At 41.2% G+C, this 17,094-nt stretch overlaps 1 protein-coding gene across 2 annotated transcripts in view; it reads left to right on the top strand.

The window, feature by feature from the left end:
- Positions 1-10,377: 10,377 nt before the first annotated feature.
- PPP2R2A (protein phosphatase 2 regulatory subunit Balpha) overlaps positions 10,378-17,094 on the top strand; it is an 89,814-nt gene continuing 83,097 nt past the window's right edge. The window contains exons 1-2 of one of the 2 annotated variants that reach the window (XM_013061798.2): positions 10,378-10,733; positions 12,584-12,658. In XM_013061798.2, coding sequence (XP_012917252.1) covers positions 10,727-10,733; positions 12,584-12,658 — 82 coding nt within the window. In that variant the 5' untranslated portion in view covers positions 10,378-10,726. Of the gene's footprint in view, positions 10,734-12,583; positions 12,659-17,094 lie in introns of those variants that run through there. The other variant, XM_004763238.2, reaches the window with a different exon arrangement.

Below are 17,094 nucleotides of genomic sequence, written 5' to 3' on the forward strand. Positions count from 1 at the left end.
CCAAAAACTGGCTTCTAATTCCCAGACTTTCCACGAACTAGCGCTGGGTGACCTCAAGCAAGCTACCAGCATTTTATAAAAATGACTTGATCTCTTAGAACCCTGGTGTTCTCATAACTCTCAATAAAGGTCTCTGTGAGATAACAGGCATGACAAATAAAACTAATGTACTGTCCCAATGCAGTGAACTATCATTGATCTTGTTGTCATTCATAATGATGTGAGAAGTGAAACCTGAATTACGGTGAAAACTGAAATGAGCAGACCTGTGGCTCACTCAAGAATTTGGAAGGTGAACCCAGGAAGACCTGCATACACTTTCCCTCATGTTCCAGGCAGACTCACTGTTGAACCAGGCTTCGAATTCAGAAGTGCTACTGTGGAGTAAGACATTGTGAAGTGTGTGTCGACATCAAAGGCTATTTTTTGAATGGTTAAGTGACACGTGCATTCTTTGTTGCTCTGAGGGACGTCGAAGCAACGTGCACTGGCCTTGGATATGGTAGAACAGGGTCCAGTAATCAATATTAGAGAACCCCTAGGTTCTGGAATGTATTCAGACCCAATGCTTATCTGAATAGTTAATGTAAAACTGATGAGTAGAAGGTCTGGTGGAAACACGTTGAAGGATTTGCTATTTTGGGTTGAATGTACCATGGCTAAGAATGTATGTAAGGAAGGAAATGTGTGTAATAAGGACTCATGGAAATACTGTTTCATCACTGTTGTCTGTGAGTCCAGAGGAATAATGAAGGACTGTGCAGGATGTCCCGCCAGGAGGCTTGGAAGTACTGTGAGCTCTGAAGTGTTTCTCATGACCTGCTACAGAATGCCTTGAGCTAGATAGGTGTAGGGAGTGGGCAATGGCAGGATACAATAAACCTAATATAGTGGATGTCCAAAATGAGGTTAAAGCACAGATACAAACAGCTTAAGCCTGCAAGTGACTTATCACACATTGGGGCAGAGTTGTGCAGCAACTTCTGGGAAGAAATACAGGAACGATACTAACTGACAGTATGGTGAGAAACGAATAAGGAATAGCTTCTAGCATGTCCAAATTGATCTTTATTGCAAATCAAAAACAGCCTTTATTTGTAAATAATTAATTTCTTCTGATGTTGGTTGGTTGGTCATCAGTCACGACTACACATATTCATGTGTAGTCATCTTAATTTAAAAAAACAAAAGAGAGGAAGAGATTTACTTATGACTTATGGGGAAGTCCCTGAATCTGTGGGTGGTGATGTGCTAATAAATGTCTAACCACCAGCTTTCTGGTGGGAGCAGCAAGGGTTGTAGGGGGTCTCAGAGGACTGTGGGCTAATTTCTAGCATTTGCCATTTCCTAAGGTATAAATATTCCCATCATGACCAGTTTCTACTATACAGTGGCAATAGATGTAAATAACCCCAAAAGCAAAGAAAAGAGTAAAATGGTAAAATAATTAGAAAGTAATGAGATCTTAGTGTGTATTATCTTTGTTTGTAATATAAATAATTTGATTGTTGCTATATAGTTTTTAATTTTTAATAGTGTCTGTTTAACAACCAGCTTGCAAAATTCCTAAAAATTTAACAACCAGCTCTTGAGAGACAATATGAAGTTCTCTAGGACACCATTGGCTGTGAGTTAAAGAACATCAGAACCTCTTTAGGGAAAGATAAAAAGATAAAGGAAGAGCAGTGAAATATTTTTTTTTCTGTATTGAAAAAAATACAGAGAAATGCGGGTTTAGATCCTTCTCCATTCAAGTTAATACTTAGCTAGAGAGTGATTATGCTAAAATAATGCTGGCTTCTGGATCCATGTTTTTTGTTCCATGCTTTGTGTTAGATCTCATTTGTTGCATATTCAAGATATACACTTAAAAATTACATAGTAATGGAGCGCCTGGGTGGCTCAGTGGGTTAAGGGTCTGACTTCAGTTCAGGTTCAAGATCTCAGGTCCTGGGATGTAGGCCCGGTGCAGAGTCCTCACTCAGAAGGGCCTCTGCTTCTTTCTCTCCTTCTGCCCCTCCCTCCAAGTACATGTGCGCTCTCTCCCTCTCTTTAAAATAAAAAAAAAATAAAAATCTTTAAGACACGACATAGTAAAGAACCCTTTTACACCTAATGTTCCCCAACTTTTTTGACTGTAGAATCCTTTTTTCCTCCACAGAATACTTAATATTTCGTGGACAATAGATTGAACAACACTGCTCTGTGAGTAGGCAGAAGTACCTGTTCCCTCAATATTTGTCTTCAATGACTTCAGTCAGACACTTTACAGCATGTCAGTCAAGTGTGTGGATATGCTAAATCAGTGAGTCTCAAGTTTGATTGTGTATAAGATTCGTGTAGAAGCTTGCTTGTTATGAAATGTAAAACATGCTAATTTATTTAAAATGTAAAAAATAATTTATTTTATTAAGTAGGCTCCACGCTCAATGTGGGGTTTGAACTCATGACCCTGTGATCCAGAGTCACATGTTTTACTGACTGAACCTGCCAGGGATCCCTAAAACATGATGTTTTAATATACATATATAAAGTGATTACTAGTAAAGTTAATCAGCATAGCCATCTCCTCACGTAGTTATTGCTTTGTGTGTGTGCATGTGTATATTTGTGTGCATGGTGAGAACACCTGAAATCTGTCTTAGCAAATTTCCAGTATATAATACACTATATTAACCACAGTTATCATGCTGCACATAGATCTCTAGAGCTTATTCATTCTACATAGCTGCAATTCTTTACCATTTGATGAATATCTCCCCACTTCTCCCTTCCCTTAGCCCCTGGCAACCACCAGGTTGCCTGCTCCCTGCGTCTGTGAGTTCAACTTTTTGGCCTTACATGAAAGTGAAATCATGCAGTATTGTCTTTCTTTGTCAGGCTTATTTCATTCAGCATAGTGTCCTCCACGTTCATCCATATTGCCGCAAATGGCAGGATCTCCCTCTTTTGAAGTTTAAATCATACTAATATTTTATATATATATATATATAACATAATATGTTATATATATATATATATCTTTCACATTTTCTTTATCTACTTTTCCACTGACAGACACTTAGGTTGTTTCTATATCTCGGACATTGTGAATAATGTTGCCATAAACATGGGAACACATATACCTCTTTGAGGTATTAATTTCATTTCCTTTGTGTATATATCCAGAAATGGGATGGCTGGATCATATGGTTGGAAGCTTCTTAAAGGACCTACTAAATCAGAATCTTTGGAGTTGAGAACTAAAATCTTCCCTGTCAGACATGTTAACTATCTGTAATGTCTTTGGTTGTTGTAGATGACTTTTTCTTAATAATTTGCTAATGTGGGGGCACTGGGGTGGCTCAGTTATTAAGCGTCTGCCTCTAGCTCAGGTCATGATCCTAGGGTCCTGGGATGGAGCCCTTCATCAGGCTCCCTGCTCAGCGGAGAGCCTGCCTCTCCCTTTCCCTCTGCTGCATGTGCTCTCTCGCTCTTGCTCTCTCATAAACAAACAAACAAACAAATAAATAAAATCTTTAAAAAATCTGCTAATGTGTAATGTATAAATTCTTGAGCATGTAGCGTAACTGATAACTGTGAACTCAGGGGACTTTAGATGTAAGAACCTCTCTTTTAAAAAAAACATTTTGATACCAAAATTTTAAAAAAGATTTTATTTATTTATTTGACACAGAGAGAGAGAGAGAGAGAGATCACAAGTAGGCAGAGAGGCATGGGGAAGCAGGCTCCCTGCTCAGCAGAGAGCCCAATGCGGGGCTCGATCCCAGGACCCTGAGATCATGACCTGAGCCAAAGGCAGAGGCTTAACCCACTGAGCCACCCAGGTGCCCTTGATACCAAATTTTAAATTACTGGAATAATTCTCTAGGAAGAATTACAATTGCATGGCTTTTTAGATTTTCCCTATATATTTTTCATAATTTCTATGAACCGTTCTCAAATTGTGATCAATAAAACTTCAATTATGAAGGAAACAATAATAGAAAATAAGACTTGTATTTGTTTATCCAAATATTTATCAAGTTCCTACTATGTTCCAGAGATTATGTATCAATCTGAAAAATGAACCATTAGGGGAAAAGATTAGGGAGCTTTATTTTAACAGCTAAGCATGGAAGAGGAGCTCAGATCACAATACATGATTGTGAAATCCCAGGGATTCTTGACTACATTAATGGAAACATGGTTTCCAAGTAAGAGCAGGTAACAGATGTGCAATTGTTGGGCCTGAATTGTTGTACTTAGCCCTTCGCATGATTGCATGAGGCATTTGGAACAACTAGCCTGTATGTAGAGGATATTGACTGAGATAATGCATTGATACATAGATCAAAGCTGGATTAAGGAAGGAAGCTTTAAGGAAGCTGGGACAATGATTATGGAGAAGAGAAAATTTGAGAGACATAGTTATATCCTAATACTCAAATGACCTGCATATTCACGTTAAAAGATGTCCCAGATGGGAGAGCCAGGGTCTGTAGAATAAAGTTGTATTGAAGTGCATTGCTATACAATATAGGGAAGAATTACTCAGTGATAGTAAAATCAGAAGAGATCTTAGTTCTTGATTACTTGGAAGTTTTTAAGCAAAGACTGAATGAGCACTGGAAAGCGTGTTGAATAGGGAGTTCATGCATCATGAGAATTGAGTTAGTTAGTCCCTAAAGTTCCTTCCAATCTTGAGTGTGTATGTTTCTTTTTTTTTTTTTTTCAAAGATTTTATTTATTTACTTGACAAACAGAGATCACAAGTAGGCAGAGAGGCAGGCAGAGAGAGGAAGGGAAGCAGGCTCCCTGCTGAGCAGAGAGCCCAATGCTGGACTCGATCCCAGGCCCCTGGGATCATGACCTGAGCTGAAAGCAGAGACTTTAACCCACTGAGCCACCCAGGCACCCGAGTGTGTATGTTTCTATTACTTAGGCATAAAACACATGCCAGTGTCTTAGTTAAACTCAAATGCCTCCTAAAAAATCTACAGCATGGAAATAGATTTATACATCGAACGAGCGGTTTGGATAATAATTTATCTACATTGCAGAGCATTTATAATTATTTAATAGGCAATACTGAATATAGATTTCAGAGATAATATTTAATTTCACAAAGTTTGCATTTTATATCAGAGAGATATTCAGCTTATATATCTATATACTGTATATCCAATGAAAGCACAAAACAAAATTTTTGGTTGCAATTTACAAACTCAAGGTAACGACAAGAATTTACTGATCTTTTCTTCATCTTTAAGTATGCACACGGTTTTAGGTGCCTGGGTGGCTCAGTGGGTTAAAACCTCTGCCTTCGGCTCAGGTCATGATCCAGGGTCCTGGAATCGAGCCCCACATCTGGCTCTCTACTCTGTGGGGAGCCTGCTTCCTCCTCTCTCTCTCTGCCTGTCTCTCTGCCTACTTGTGATCTCTGTCTATCAAATAAATAAATAAAATCTTTAAAAAATATATGCACACTGTTAAAAGGCCAAAAGAAAATATTTCTTTGTTTTATGGTAAAACCGTGGATTGAATCACATCTTTGAACATAGTTATAATGGACTACTTTATAATGGACCACTTTAAGGTGGAGTATCTATAACACAGATTTTATCAACAAACTGTAATACCAGCATTAGAATGGACTTTTAAAGAACTTTTAAGCTAAAGTTTATTCTTTCCCTTAATATTTATTGATTATAGACAATTGGGAGAAACGCAAATGTCAAAGAAGAAAAAATTACCATTGTGTCCCTGTCTAGAGACATTTCTGTGAACACCTTGGTACCTTTCCTTCCTGTCTTTTTCAGTTCCATATATTTTGTGTATGTTTCTGTACATACCTATGATTGTATTGTATTTGTATTTTGTATCCTGTTACTAAAGCGTAAGCAATTTCCTCTGTTTTTACAAACATTTGGCTACATAAAGTCCTCTTGGTAGATTCACTATTGTTTTCTTTAAACACCTGCTAGTGTAGGATATTTTAGTGATTTGATAGTGCATTCTTTTTTTTTTTTTTTTAAGATTTTATTTATTTATTTGACAGAGAGAGAGAGAGAGCGAGAGAGGGGCAAGTGCGAGAGGGAGAAGCAGGCCTCCCGCTGAGCAGGGAGCCTGATGCCTGGCTTGATCTCAGGACCTTGGGATCACGACCTGAGCAGAAGGCAGCCACTTAACAACTGAGCCATCCAGGCACCCATTGATAGTGTGTTCTATACCTGAATATTGTGATGTGAATTATCAATATAATCTAGAATCTGTGGGGTTTTGGAAAACTGCTTTGTAGGCCAAATTTGTAGATATTAAGAAAGTATGTAAGAAGCTGACATCTGGGGACGCCTGGGTGGCTCAGTTGGTTAAGCAGCTGCCTTCGGCTCAGGTCATGATCCCAGCGTCCTGGGATCGAGTCCCACATCGGGCTCCTTGCTCCGCAGGGAGCCTGCTTCTCTCTCTGACTCTGCCTTCCACTCTGCCTGTGCTCACTCTCGCTCGCTCTCTCTCTGACAAATAAATAAATAAAAATCTTTAAAAAAAAAAAAAAAAAAAAAAAGAAGCTGACATCTGCTTATAATTTTCCCTATGAAGTCCTTGAACTTGTTCAATGTTAGAAAGCATGGCTTGTAGTGAGTTTGCCAAAATTTTAAATTGTGTCGTTTACTAATCAAGGACTTCTCCTTTTACCCTTGAGTTCATGGTCTTTTTTAGACATTCCTAATTCTAACTGCCTAGAGGAGAAGCATCTAGACAGTGCCACTTCTCAGTGTGAAGGACGGTTTGTATTCAACCTCACTCCAAGGAAACAACTTTCAAGTGATTCTCCCCTCCTTAGACGAAATGCTTTAAAAAGCCAGCTTGCAAAACCCGACTGGTGAGTCCCATTGGCTCCATTCTGCTGGTGAGATTGTAGGTGCCCCTAGTGCCTCTCAGTTTAGATTGGAACCAAAACACCTCTAAGACTTATAGGTTCTCCAGGACCTCATCAGGAAAACTTCGAGTTTTCCTCTTGGTGTGTCTAGGCTGAACTCAGTTCTGCAGGGAACTATTTCTTTAGGCATCTTACCCATGGTCAGATGTTGAAGTTCTGACTAGAGGCTTAATGACAAAATGTTTGTGTGAAGGTGTGTGGATCATATGGATGAGGAGTGATGTCCTGTGGGATTCTCTTGGTTAATAAGTATTTAGGAACAAAGGAGCAGTTGGAAATAATTGGGATGAATCTATCCCTAAGCAACTTAGAAATTTAACCAACTATGCCTAATAGATGTACATTGGAATGACCAAGATAATTTGTAAAATGCCTCTTTTTTCCAGGGTTAAAAAGAGTAAGTGAAAACAAGTATGATAGGGTCAGCTTTATGGAGACAATACTTTAGTGGTTTTCCTCCCAAGCCAGAGAGATTTATTCATTCATCCGTTAATCCAACAAATTATGTGGCTGGTGATATGGAGATGAATAAGACATACTTCCTTCCTCAAAGAACTCCATTAGTAACAGACACATATTTATATAATTTTAGCATAATCTAGCAAGAGTGAAGTACATTAGATTTTATGAGAATATTTCAGAAGTGCACCCAACCCAGCTTAAGGTTGATAGGGAATGAGGGAAAATATCAAAGAAGGCTTTCTGAAGGCAGTTACATCAGAATTGATTTTTAAAGAACCAGGAAGGGTTTTACTGGCTGAGGAAGGAGAAAGCGATGGGTATGTGGGTCTGTTGAGGCAGGGGTGGGTTAGAGGGGATGGTGACATTCCAGGGAAAAACCAGCATCAGCCAAGGTATGAAGCAGATGTGGAATCAAGATTTATGTTCTGTCACTACTTGTTTGATATGCTTATTGGACATCTGTAGAAATGTCAAACAGGCAGGTAGATGTGTGTGTCTGCAGTTCCAGGGAGAGGACAGCTGGAGGTCTAGATTTGGCAGTGACTGGTATATACACGGTATTTACATCTGTAAATACTAAATGAGGTTGCCTGGGATAGAGAGGCGTATATAGGGCAGAAGACAGGAAGACATATCACCCTAATATTTACAGGGTGATCCCAGAGGAGGAGCTAGCAAAGGAAACTAAAAAATGTGTATGGAAAGATTGGGTGTAAACCAATCATATAACAAGCAAAAAAAAAAAGGGTCTCAAAAAGCATAGAGTGGTGAGTGGTTTCAAATACTGTTAGAAAGTCAAGAAAGAGAAAAATCAAAGAAGTGATCATTGGATTTGGTTACATGGAGATCATTAATTACCTTGACAGAAGACATTTTCATGAAATGGTAAGGAAAGGGCCCTAGTACAGAGACGGAAGATAGAACATAAGATAAGGAAGCAGGGACCAACAAGAGCAACCCTTGTCTTTGGGCTACTAGCTTAGGGTCACCAATTCTTGATTATTAGACCCATTAGACCTATCTCAGCTTGTCCCATAGGCACGTAGTACCCTCAAGAGTGTGTACAATGTTCTTAGGACAGCACCCAGCACATAGTGCTGTATGAACTTCTGTTATAATTATCTTAGTTTCTAGGCAAGCTTCATTGGCTTCTAAGAAGAACGAATCATTTATGTAGACCAAATCGTTTTTTAGGAAGCGTGAAGATACAAATCTTACGCATAGCAAAAGCTGAAGCATAAAACAAGAAAGTGACTTGTGTATTAGGGGTGCCAGTCCTCTAGTTTAATGGTCTAGTCTCTCTCTCAGTTTTAAGGTTCACTGGAGAGTCTAGGATTGAATTATAAAACAATGGCATGGAAAGTAGAAAGGAAAAACGAGTAGTAAAGGCATAGGTAGAGAGACACATTTATGAAGTCAACCAAAATAGAAGTCAATACAGCACACAGTGCGTTCATGCTTTGTACAGGTAGCTGAAAGATGACAAATACAGTGTGGATTTTTAGTCTGCTTATTCACTGGTTAAGGGCAAAATACTAAGATAGAAACGGAGGAATAATAATCCAATGGTGCAGTTTTTCTGTGTGGATATGTTTTTTTTTTTTATTTTTTAAAGATTTTAGTTATTTATTTGACTGACAGGGATCACAAGCAGGCAGAGACGCAGAGGAGGAAGCAGGTTCCCTGCCCAGCAGAGTCCAACGTGGGGCTCCATCCCAGGACCCCGAGATCATGACCCGATTCAAAGGCAGAGGGTTCACCCACTGAGCCACCCAGGCACCCCTGTGTGGATGTTTTGAAACTTGTTTTACAATCGAACTGTTCTAGCAATCAAGACCAAGGTAGAAAGTGGAGCTATGAGGAGGAGATGTAAATAATTGTTAACTTCCCCTTAGTCGCTGAACGCCTGATGACTCCTTTCAGCCTTAAGGTCAAATTCCGGATATTTTTACAGGTGTTGGTCATGTGCAAAATATGCATGTCTGTATCCTAGGAGTGTTGCGGGGACTGAGATATGTAAAGTGTCCAGTAGGATACAGCGATTGCATCGTTAATGCATCTTTCAATGAGGTACCTATACTAACCCTCTTGGATGATGACTAGTGTCTCCTGTTTTTTTTTTTTTTCCTTGTACCTCTTAACTCTGTTGAAGATGCTTTCAACACAAATCTAACAATAACGGCGGCAAACATTCATCATGTATTCTAATTAAGTCATTTAATCTTTGAAACAATCCTATGAGGCAGGACTGTTAACCTCATCTCCTGCATGGCGTCCGCATTCGGCAGCCTGGCTTCAGAGCCCAGCTCTTGGCTTAACCACCGCTTCCACTCTCTCAGCTGGACCGACCGGGCCACTTTTTCCGCCATGTCTGCTACCAGCAAACTCCGCGTTCTGTTCAGAAACCCTCAACTGCTTTCAGTCGCCAAGGACTCTTGCCTCGGTTCCCGGGGCCCATGAGAAGGTATTTAATTCACCCACATGGAACCAGGCCAGCTGCGCCCTTCTCAGACCCGCGAACTCTTCCCTCGGCCGAGCCGCCCAGTCTATCCAGCCCCCCACCCCCGTCCTTTTTTTCATTGGCTACAGAGTCACTATTTTAAGTAGAAACACGGTACGCTCAAAGACACAAGATCCCACGAATCCCCGCGAGCGAACATGGTAACTGCACGGCTGAGCCCGTTCCGGAGTCCAGGCACAGGCGCGAGGGTTTGGGACACTGCGATGTGCCAGGACAGCGGACCGGGCCGGGGACAGAGGGCAGACGGGGCACTGCAGGACCTCAGACCAACAGCGCGCGGGATAGGGCGCGGCGCAGGCCAGGCCCGCCGGCACGCAGCGCGCCGGGCGGGGGAGGAAGGGGCGGGGACCCGGAGTCAGGCCGGCGGCTCCCCGCCCCTCCCCCTCCGGTTCCCCGCCCCTCCCCCTCCGGTTCCCGCCCCGGCCCTCGCCCCGCCCCGCCCCGCCCCGCCCCTCCGGCCCGGCCCGGCCCGGCCCGGCCCGGCCGCTCCGCCCCCGGGTGACGTCACTGGCCAGGCCAGCCGGCGCCATTTTGAAAGTGGAGTCGCCTACCCCTGCCGCTGCCGCCGCCGTCGCTGTCGTAGCTGCCGCCGCCGCCGCCGCTGGAGAAAGAGCGAGAGCGGGGAAGCCCCAGAGCGAAATCCACCATCCTGCTGGCTGTTCTGTTCGCCCCTCCTTCCTTCTCCCCTGACCCCCGCCCTTTCCCCCCACAGGTGCCATCCGCCGCCATCCGCCCTCTCTACCCCCCCATCCCCAGGTGAGGGGGGTGAGTTCAGGAAGCAGAGACCCCGAGGAACCCAGCAGGGTCACCATTTGCAGCGCAACATGGCAGGTAAAGGAGAAATCACCCTCGTCCACTGACAAGGCACCGCTTCCTTCCTTCTCCCTCCATCACCCCCTAGCGACCGCCTGTGCCTCTGGTAGAGCCACGGGGCGCCCCTTGGATTTCAGGGAATTGGTCAAGTGGGGTGGGGTGGGGGTGGGGAGGGTTCTGCTGAGGCAAGGGGTCGTTGTGATACAGAAATGGCTTTTAAAATGAGGGCTGGAACCTTGGCACGGGTGGGGGTGGGGTGTGTGCTGGCGAGCCGGGGGGTAAGGCGTGGGGGGGGGGGGGGTGGGGGCGAGTGCAGATTTGTCCCTACTGCTTGGAAGAGCCGGTTATAAACCCCGCTCTCCCCGGTTTCCCCCCAGCTCCCCGGGGCTTTTTTTAGGGTTTTTCCTTAATACAATTCCTGTTTTTTCCCTTGCTGCAAGCCTTCTTGGGTGTTCATATTAATGTATTTTGTACTGAGAAGGAAGAGTACTTTGCAAGTTGAAATACATTGGGGACCTATGTGTATTTTTTCCCCCCACTGTGGGTACGTATATTTTTGAGATCATAAGCCTGAATTTTTTTTGTCTTGAACTCGTTCCCTTTGGTTTCTTAACCTTCGTGCCCAAGAGTGCAAGGTCTTTAATAGACCAAGTTGCATGAAAAATGTAATTTAAACTTTGCGTTTTGTATGTTAGTTTTTGTGCAGATGTCCTTTTCCCAAAAGGGTTTCGTAGAGTTAGTTAAAATAGTTGTGGAGTTCAATGATATAAATAGCCAAGGGGGGAGAGATTTAGGTAAAAGCTTGGGGTGGGGGGAGGTTGCATAGAGAAATGCAGTTTGGAATATTTAGCAAGAACGGAAGGTGAAGGAAGAGAAAGATAATTGCTTTGAGAGTGATTTTTATACATTTTGATGTTGCTGAATGTCTTCCTTTTCTAAGAACCAGTTTTAGGTGTTGATTCAGTTTCTTCCTCCATAGATCCGGGACATTTTCTCGACAGTGCTTGGAAGTGAAATAGAGACATTCAGGAACTAAACCAATTTTCCATGCTTTTTACAGTATTTAGATAACCTTTAAATAAACCTTCAAAAAAGTTAACGTGTTGGATTGACCTATGTTTTGCTGTAAACAAGCTGCTCTTTGGCCTTGTTGAATAATTAAGCTAAATAAAAATTGTTTTGCATAAGATGATGACAAACTAGGGAAATTCTTTGCAAGGCCCTCTGGATTCTGAGGGATAAGGTGAAAGGAGGCAAAACAAGCTTCCTCTGACAGCCTCCTCACCAGCATTTATTTCGATTTCTTTTCCCGTCTGGAGCCAGTGATTTGCTGGTAATGAAATGCAAAGAAATGGGTGGTGAGTGTTGTGTTTGCTGTGTGTGCGCTTTGGTGATTGGGTTCCTATGAATCATTACTCCTCACCCAGGCTGTAATGTTCCTGAAGTTTTCTCTTCATTCCATGTTTTATGGTAGTTTAACCTTATTAACCCTTCTGCAGGCTTTTGTAAACTTAAAGGAAAACTGTCTGACTTTGGTATTTACTTTTCTCTGGTAGGTCTTGCGTGACTGTGAGGCTTTTACTGTATTTGAGGGGAAGGGAAAATGGAAGTTTTAAACACATATGCAGTGTTCATGATAGTACGTGGCCTTCAGATATTTCATACGTGGAATCTCTCTCTCTTTTTTTTAAATGCACTACCAGTTATTGGAGACTAACCTCCTTCCAAGTTAGTGCTCTGGGCTGGTGGTTGTATGTGTGGGCAGTACCAGGCCATTAGTATCATGCCAACCATGGATACCATCTCTGTGTTTACGAGAGTAAACATGAACAGAACTCAGTTTTAATTGCTATGTTTTCTTTTTCCAGGAGCTGGAGGAGGGAACGATATTCAGTGGTGTTTTTCTCAGGTGAAAGGAGCAGTAGATGATGATGTAGCAGAAGGTAAGAAAGCACTTAATAATGCAAAATTTGAATATGGAGTCAGGATTTTGATTACTGAATGATTTCCTTCCAGCTAGATCTGTTACACTTTAAGAACAGACTGAGTTTTTTGTCTGAGCAATGGAGGAACAGTTTTAAAAGTCACTTTTCTGGAAAATGGTCTTTAGTCTTTTATTATTAATACCTTATATCATTACTTTTTATCTGTTAAGTGAAGGTACTAGAGTATGATGTATATAAAGCTGTCACAAGAAAAATCTAAGTTTCATATTGTAAAGATTTCTTGACTGTAAATTTCATGTACAAATAAATGGTGATGGATTTTCATGTTCAGGCATCATTTTTATATAATTATGTTAAAAAAGGCATCAACATTTACCTCAGACATTTTTGCATGACTGTCTTTTGTTTTTGAGGTAAGATTTTTAGTGTTTAACTTGCCTGCTTTCATTGTGTGGTGTTGATTGACATTCTGTAAAGAAATGATGGCTCAAATGATACATTTTATTGTCTGGTAAGGATAAATTTAGGTGGGTAAGGAAACAACCATGGTTCTGGGGAGCCTATTCTTTTGTTAAGGTTAGAAGCTAGGTTTGATCAGATAAACTTAAGTCTTCTTCTCCCAAATTTATTTAGTGTATTTCAAAAACTTCAAGTTTGGAAATGTCAGTTTTGCACTCATTTGAGATGGTTTTAGGTGCTGGAGGCATTATTTCCCATAAAGTAGTTGTATCATTTCATTGTTCAGAAATACTGTTTAAAGTTTGAATTTTAATGGTATTCTGTCTTGAATTATGGTAGGAATTTTCCAACAAAACTCAAATGAATTAAAATGTACTTCTTTTAATTTTAAAAAGTGTCCCTTAAGTTTATAAATCATCCTCTATAGATTGTATTGTCCTCGTTAAGATCCTATTTCTAATCTACTATCTGCAGTACTGTTAGTTTTGAGGATTTCTTAAGTAATGGTAGGATGATAGACTTACGTTGAGCCAGTCAAATGCTTGGATTTGCCTGTGTCAATGTCATTATCAGTGAAGTGTTTGATCAGTTTGGTGTTCTTTGGGGAGCCAGCTGGCATACATTGTACCTGTGATACTTTACGGAGCACTATCACATTTCTGTTGAATCCTCATCTGTTTTTCAGATGAGAAACGAGAAATCTTAGTTAAGAGACTCACTGATGGTCGCATAAGTAGCGCAAATCAAGGTTTTCTGGTGAAGCTTGTGGTTGGTTTGTTGAGAGAAATCCTATAAGTTCAAGGGAGGACTCATGTGTTACTCATTTTGTAATTCCATTACCTGTTGAATAGTAGCCACTGAATACTGGATCATTTGTGCTGTTGTATAATACTCAAGTTATGAGAATGCTGTATACTTGGAAATTATTCCTGGCTTGATTTCCACTTATTTTTTATAAGTAAAGATATGTTGAGAGGTTCTGAAATGTTGAGCTTTGGGGCTGCAAGGTATCTGGGACATAAACCCTGCCCTGAAGGAGCTCATCGTTTTTTTTTTTAAACTGTAGGCAAAGAGACCACGTGGGTTTTAATTAAAAGAAATTGATGGTTCTAAACTTACCTAACTGAATCAAATAATGGTTTGTGATATGTATGATGGGATCAGTTGTAGTTCTCTTCTGCTAATACTTAGTAGCTACATTTTGCTACTGATTCTTTTTTTTTTAAGATTTTTATTTATTTATTTGACAGAGATCACAAGTAGGCAGAGAGAGAGAAAAAGAGAGAGAGAGAGATAGGCAGCTCCCCCCCCCCCCCAGCAGAAAGCCCAGTGTGGGACTCCATGCCAGGACCCTGAGATCATGATCTGAGCTGAAGGCAGCAGTCTAACCCATTGAGCCACCCAGGTGCCCCTTGCTACTGATTCATTAAATGATTTTTTTTTTTTTGAGGTTGTTAAATAAAGTTTAACATACAGTGCATTCCTAGCATCTTAGCATGCTGAGGCTTGGTATGTATATTTTAATAAAAACATGATTTAAGTCAAGTACCTAAGTTTATGCTAGTGTAGTAAGTTTAAAAAAGCCCCTAATTTTCACACTACACTCCTTTCTTTAATTTTTGTTTTTGTTTTTGTTTTTTTTTGCATACTGTAGTTTCCATGTCATGGTCTATTATGTTTATATTCCTACGGGAAGATTAGCTTTTCTCAAATAAGATTAAAGTTTTCCCCCTTGGTTTAGACTGTAATCTCTAAACAGGTTACATCTAGCTAAATCTTCAGTTTAGCTTGCCTGTTTTCTGTTAATGATGTATTGCAAGTTCTTTCCCATCAAAGGCTCTGGATTGTCTTTCCCCTCCTACATGCAGCTAGCTGTCATGGCATACCATTGTTAGTTTTGCAATGCTTTAGTCTTCTTTCCATACCCAACTTCCCTTAGTTCAGGATCTCGGTATCTTTCATCCATTTAGGTTCCCTGCTTCTTGTGTTTTGCTTCTAAGTTAATCTTAAATGCCGTCCCAGTTTTATGTTCCTCAGAAATCTTAAGTGGTCACTGCTTCCCTAGGATTATGAATTACATTCAGATATTTCTGCGTAGAATACGAGATCTTTCAACAGTATATCCCGTTTCTCTAAGTTCATCTGCTAATACGGGTAATGATCCAGCTAAATGGTTGCTGTTTCTCAAACAAGTCTTGTACAGTCTTACTCTTGGGTCTTTTGTTTTTTTGCTGTTCCCACCTCGGAATGCCTTACAGTCATCCCACAATTTATCACTTGTTAGAATTCTTCAGGTCATGTCTATAACTCTTTTCCTTACCTTCCTTTCTTGGAAATATTTAAAAAATCTTTCTTTATAGTCCTTCTTATTTATAATTTACCCTAAATCTCTGTTACACTGTGTAGGACTAATGCATCTGCTCTATGCAGAGTATACTATACAAATTACGGTGCTTAGAACAGTGCTTGGGATGCCTGGGTGGCTCAGTTGGTTGGATGACTGCCTTCAGCTCAGGTCATGATCCTGGAGTCCCGGGATCGAGTCCCGCATCGGGCTCCCAGCTCCATGGGGAGTCTGCTTCTCTCTCTGACCTTCTCCTCGTTCATGCTCTCTCTCACTGTCTCTCTCTCAAGTAAATAAATAAAATCTTAAAAAAAAAAAAGAACAGTGCCTGGCACACCAGTAAATGTTGAGTATTTGTTGAATGAAGGAATGTGATTACTATTATGAGGTTCTGAAAGGGAGAGAGATCCATTGAAAAGATGATTGTGGTATACTCTGGATGTCATGGATGTATTTACTTGGATTGATGTTCTACAGCTGTGTAATAGAAGTTAGGAGACCTTGAGTTTTTATCCTGGGGACAAACAAGTATATGTCACTTGGAATAAGTGATTCTTTGGGTTCCAGTAAGCTTAGCCTTAAGATGACAGGACTGGATTAGATTTCTGTTGTTCCTTATATGCTAATCTTGTTAACTCTCAAAGATGTTTTAGAGAAGAAAGAGCCCAACATTATTACTACCGGTAAGTTAAGTTGTATGAGATACTGGGCTCTTTGGGGGCCTTAATTTACAAAGAAGTCTTTATTGGACTTAATGAAGGCTCATAATTTGTCATTAAGTGCATTGCAGAACTAAGAATTTTTATGTTTGACCAGATAACTGTGATTGGTCTTTGGTTGATGGGGGTACTCTTATTGGGATACTTATTCTATGCATAGGTCTCTTCAGGCACTTTTTTTTTTTTTTTAAATGATTTTATCTATTTGACAGAGACACGGTGAGAGAGGGAACACAAGCAGGGGAAGTGGCAGAGGGGGAAGCAGGCTTCCATTAGAACAGGGAGCCCAATGTGGGGCTCGATCCCAGGACCCTGGGTTCATGACCTGAGCCGAAGGCAGACACCTAAGGACTGAGCCACCAAGTCGACCCTCCTCAGGCACTTTTTTTTTTTTTTTTAAGATTTTTTAATTTATTTATCAGAGAGAGGGGGGGGAGAGAGCGAGCACAGGCAGAGGCAGAGGGAGAAGCAGGCTCCCTGCTGAGCAAGGAGCCCGATGTGGGACTTGATCCCAGGACGCTGGGATCATGACCTGAGCCGAAGGCAGCTGCTTAACCAACTGAGCCACCCAGGCGTCCCTCCTCAGGCACTTTTAAGTGGTTTATCTTTGGTGTAGCTCTTTGTTTGGGAGAAGGGTGAGGTACTAAAGTCTCTATCACTCAGACAATCTCTAATCCTGCAGTTTTCCTTTTTTTTTTTTTTTTTTAAGATTTTATTTATTTATTTGACAGAGATCACAAGTAGGCAGAGAGGCAGACAGAGAGGAGGAAGCAGGCTCCCCGCCGAGCAGAGAGCCCATGCTTGGGGCTCGATCCCAGGACCCTAGGATCATGACCTGAGCCGAAGGCAGAGGCTTTAACCCACTGAGCCACCCAGGTGCCCCTCCTGCAGTTTTCCTTTTAATCTTTGTG

The sequence above is a fragment of the Mustela putorius genome, unplaced genomic scaffold (genome assembly GCF_011764305.1).
Source record: "Mustela putorius furo isolate JIRA1106 unplaced genomic scaffold, ASM1176430v1.1 tig00003937_pilon_pilon_pilon, whole genome shotgun sequence".
Classification (NCBI taxonomy): domain Eukaryota; kingdom Metazoa; phylum Chordata; class Mammalia; order Carnivora; family Mustelidae; genus Mustela; species Mustela putorius.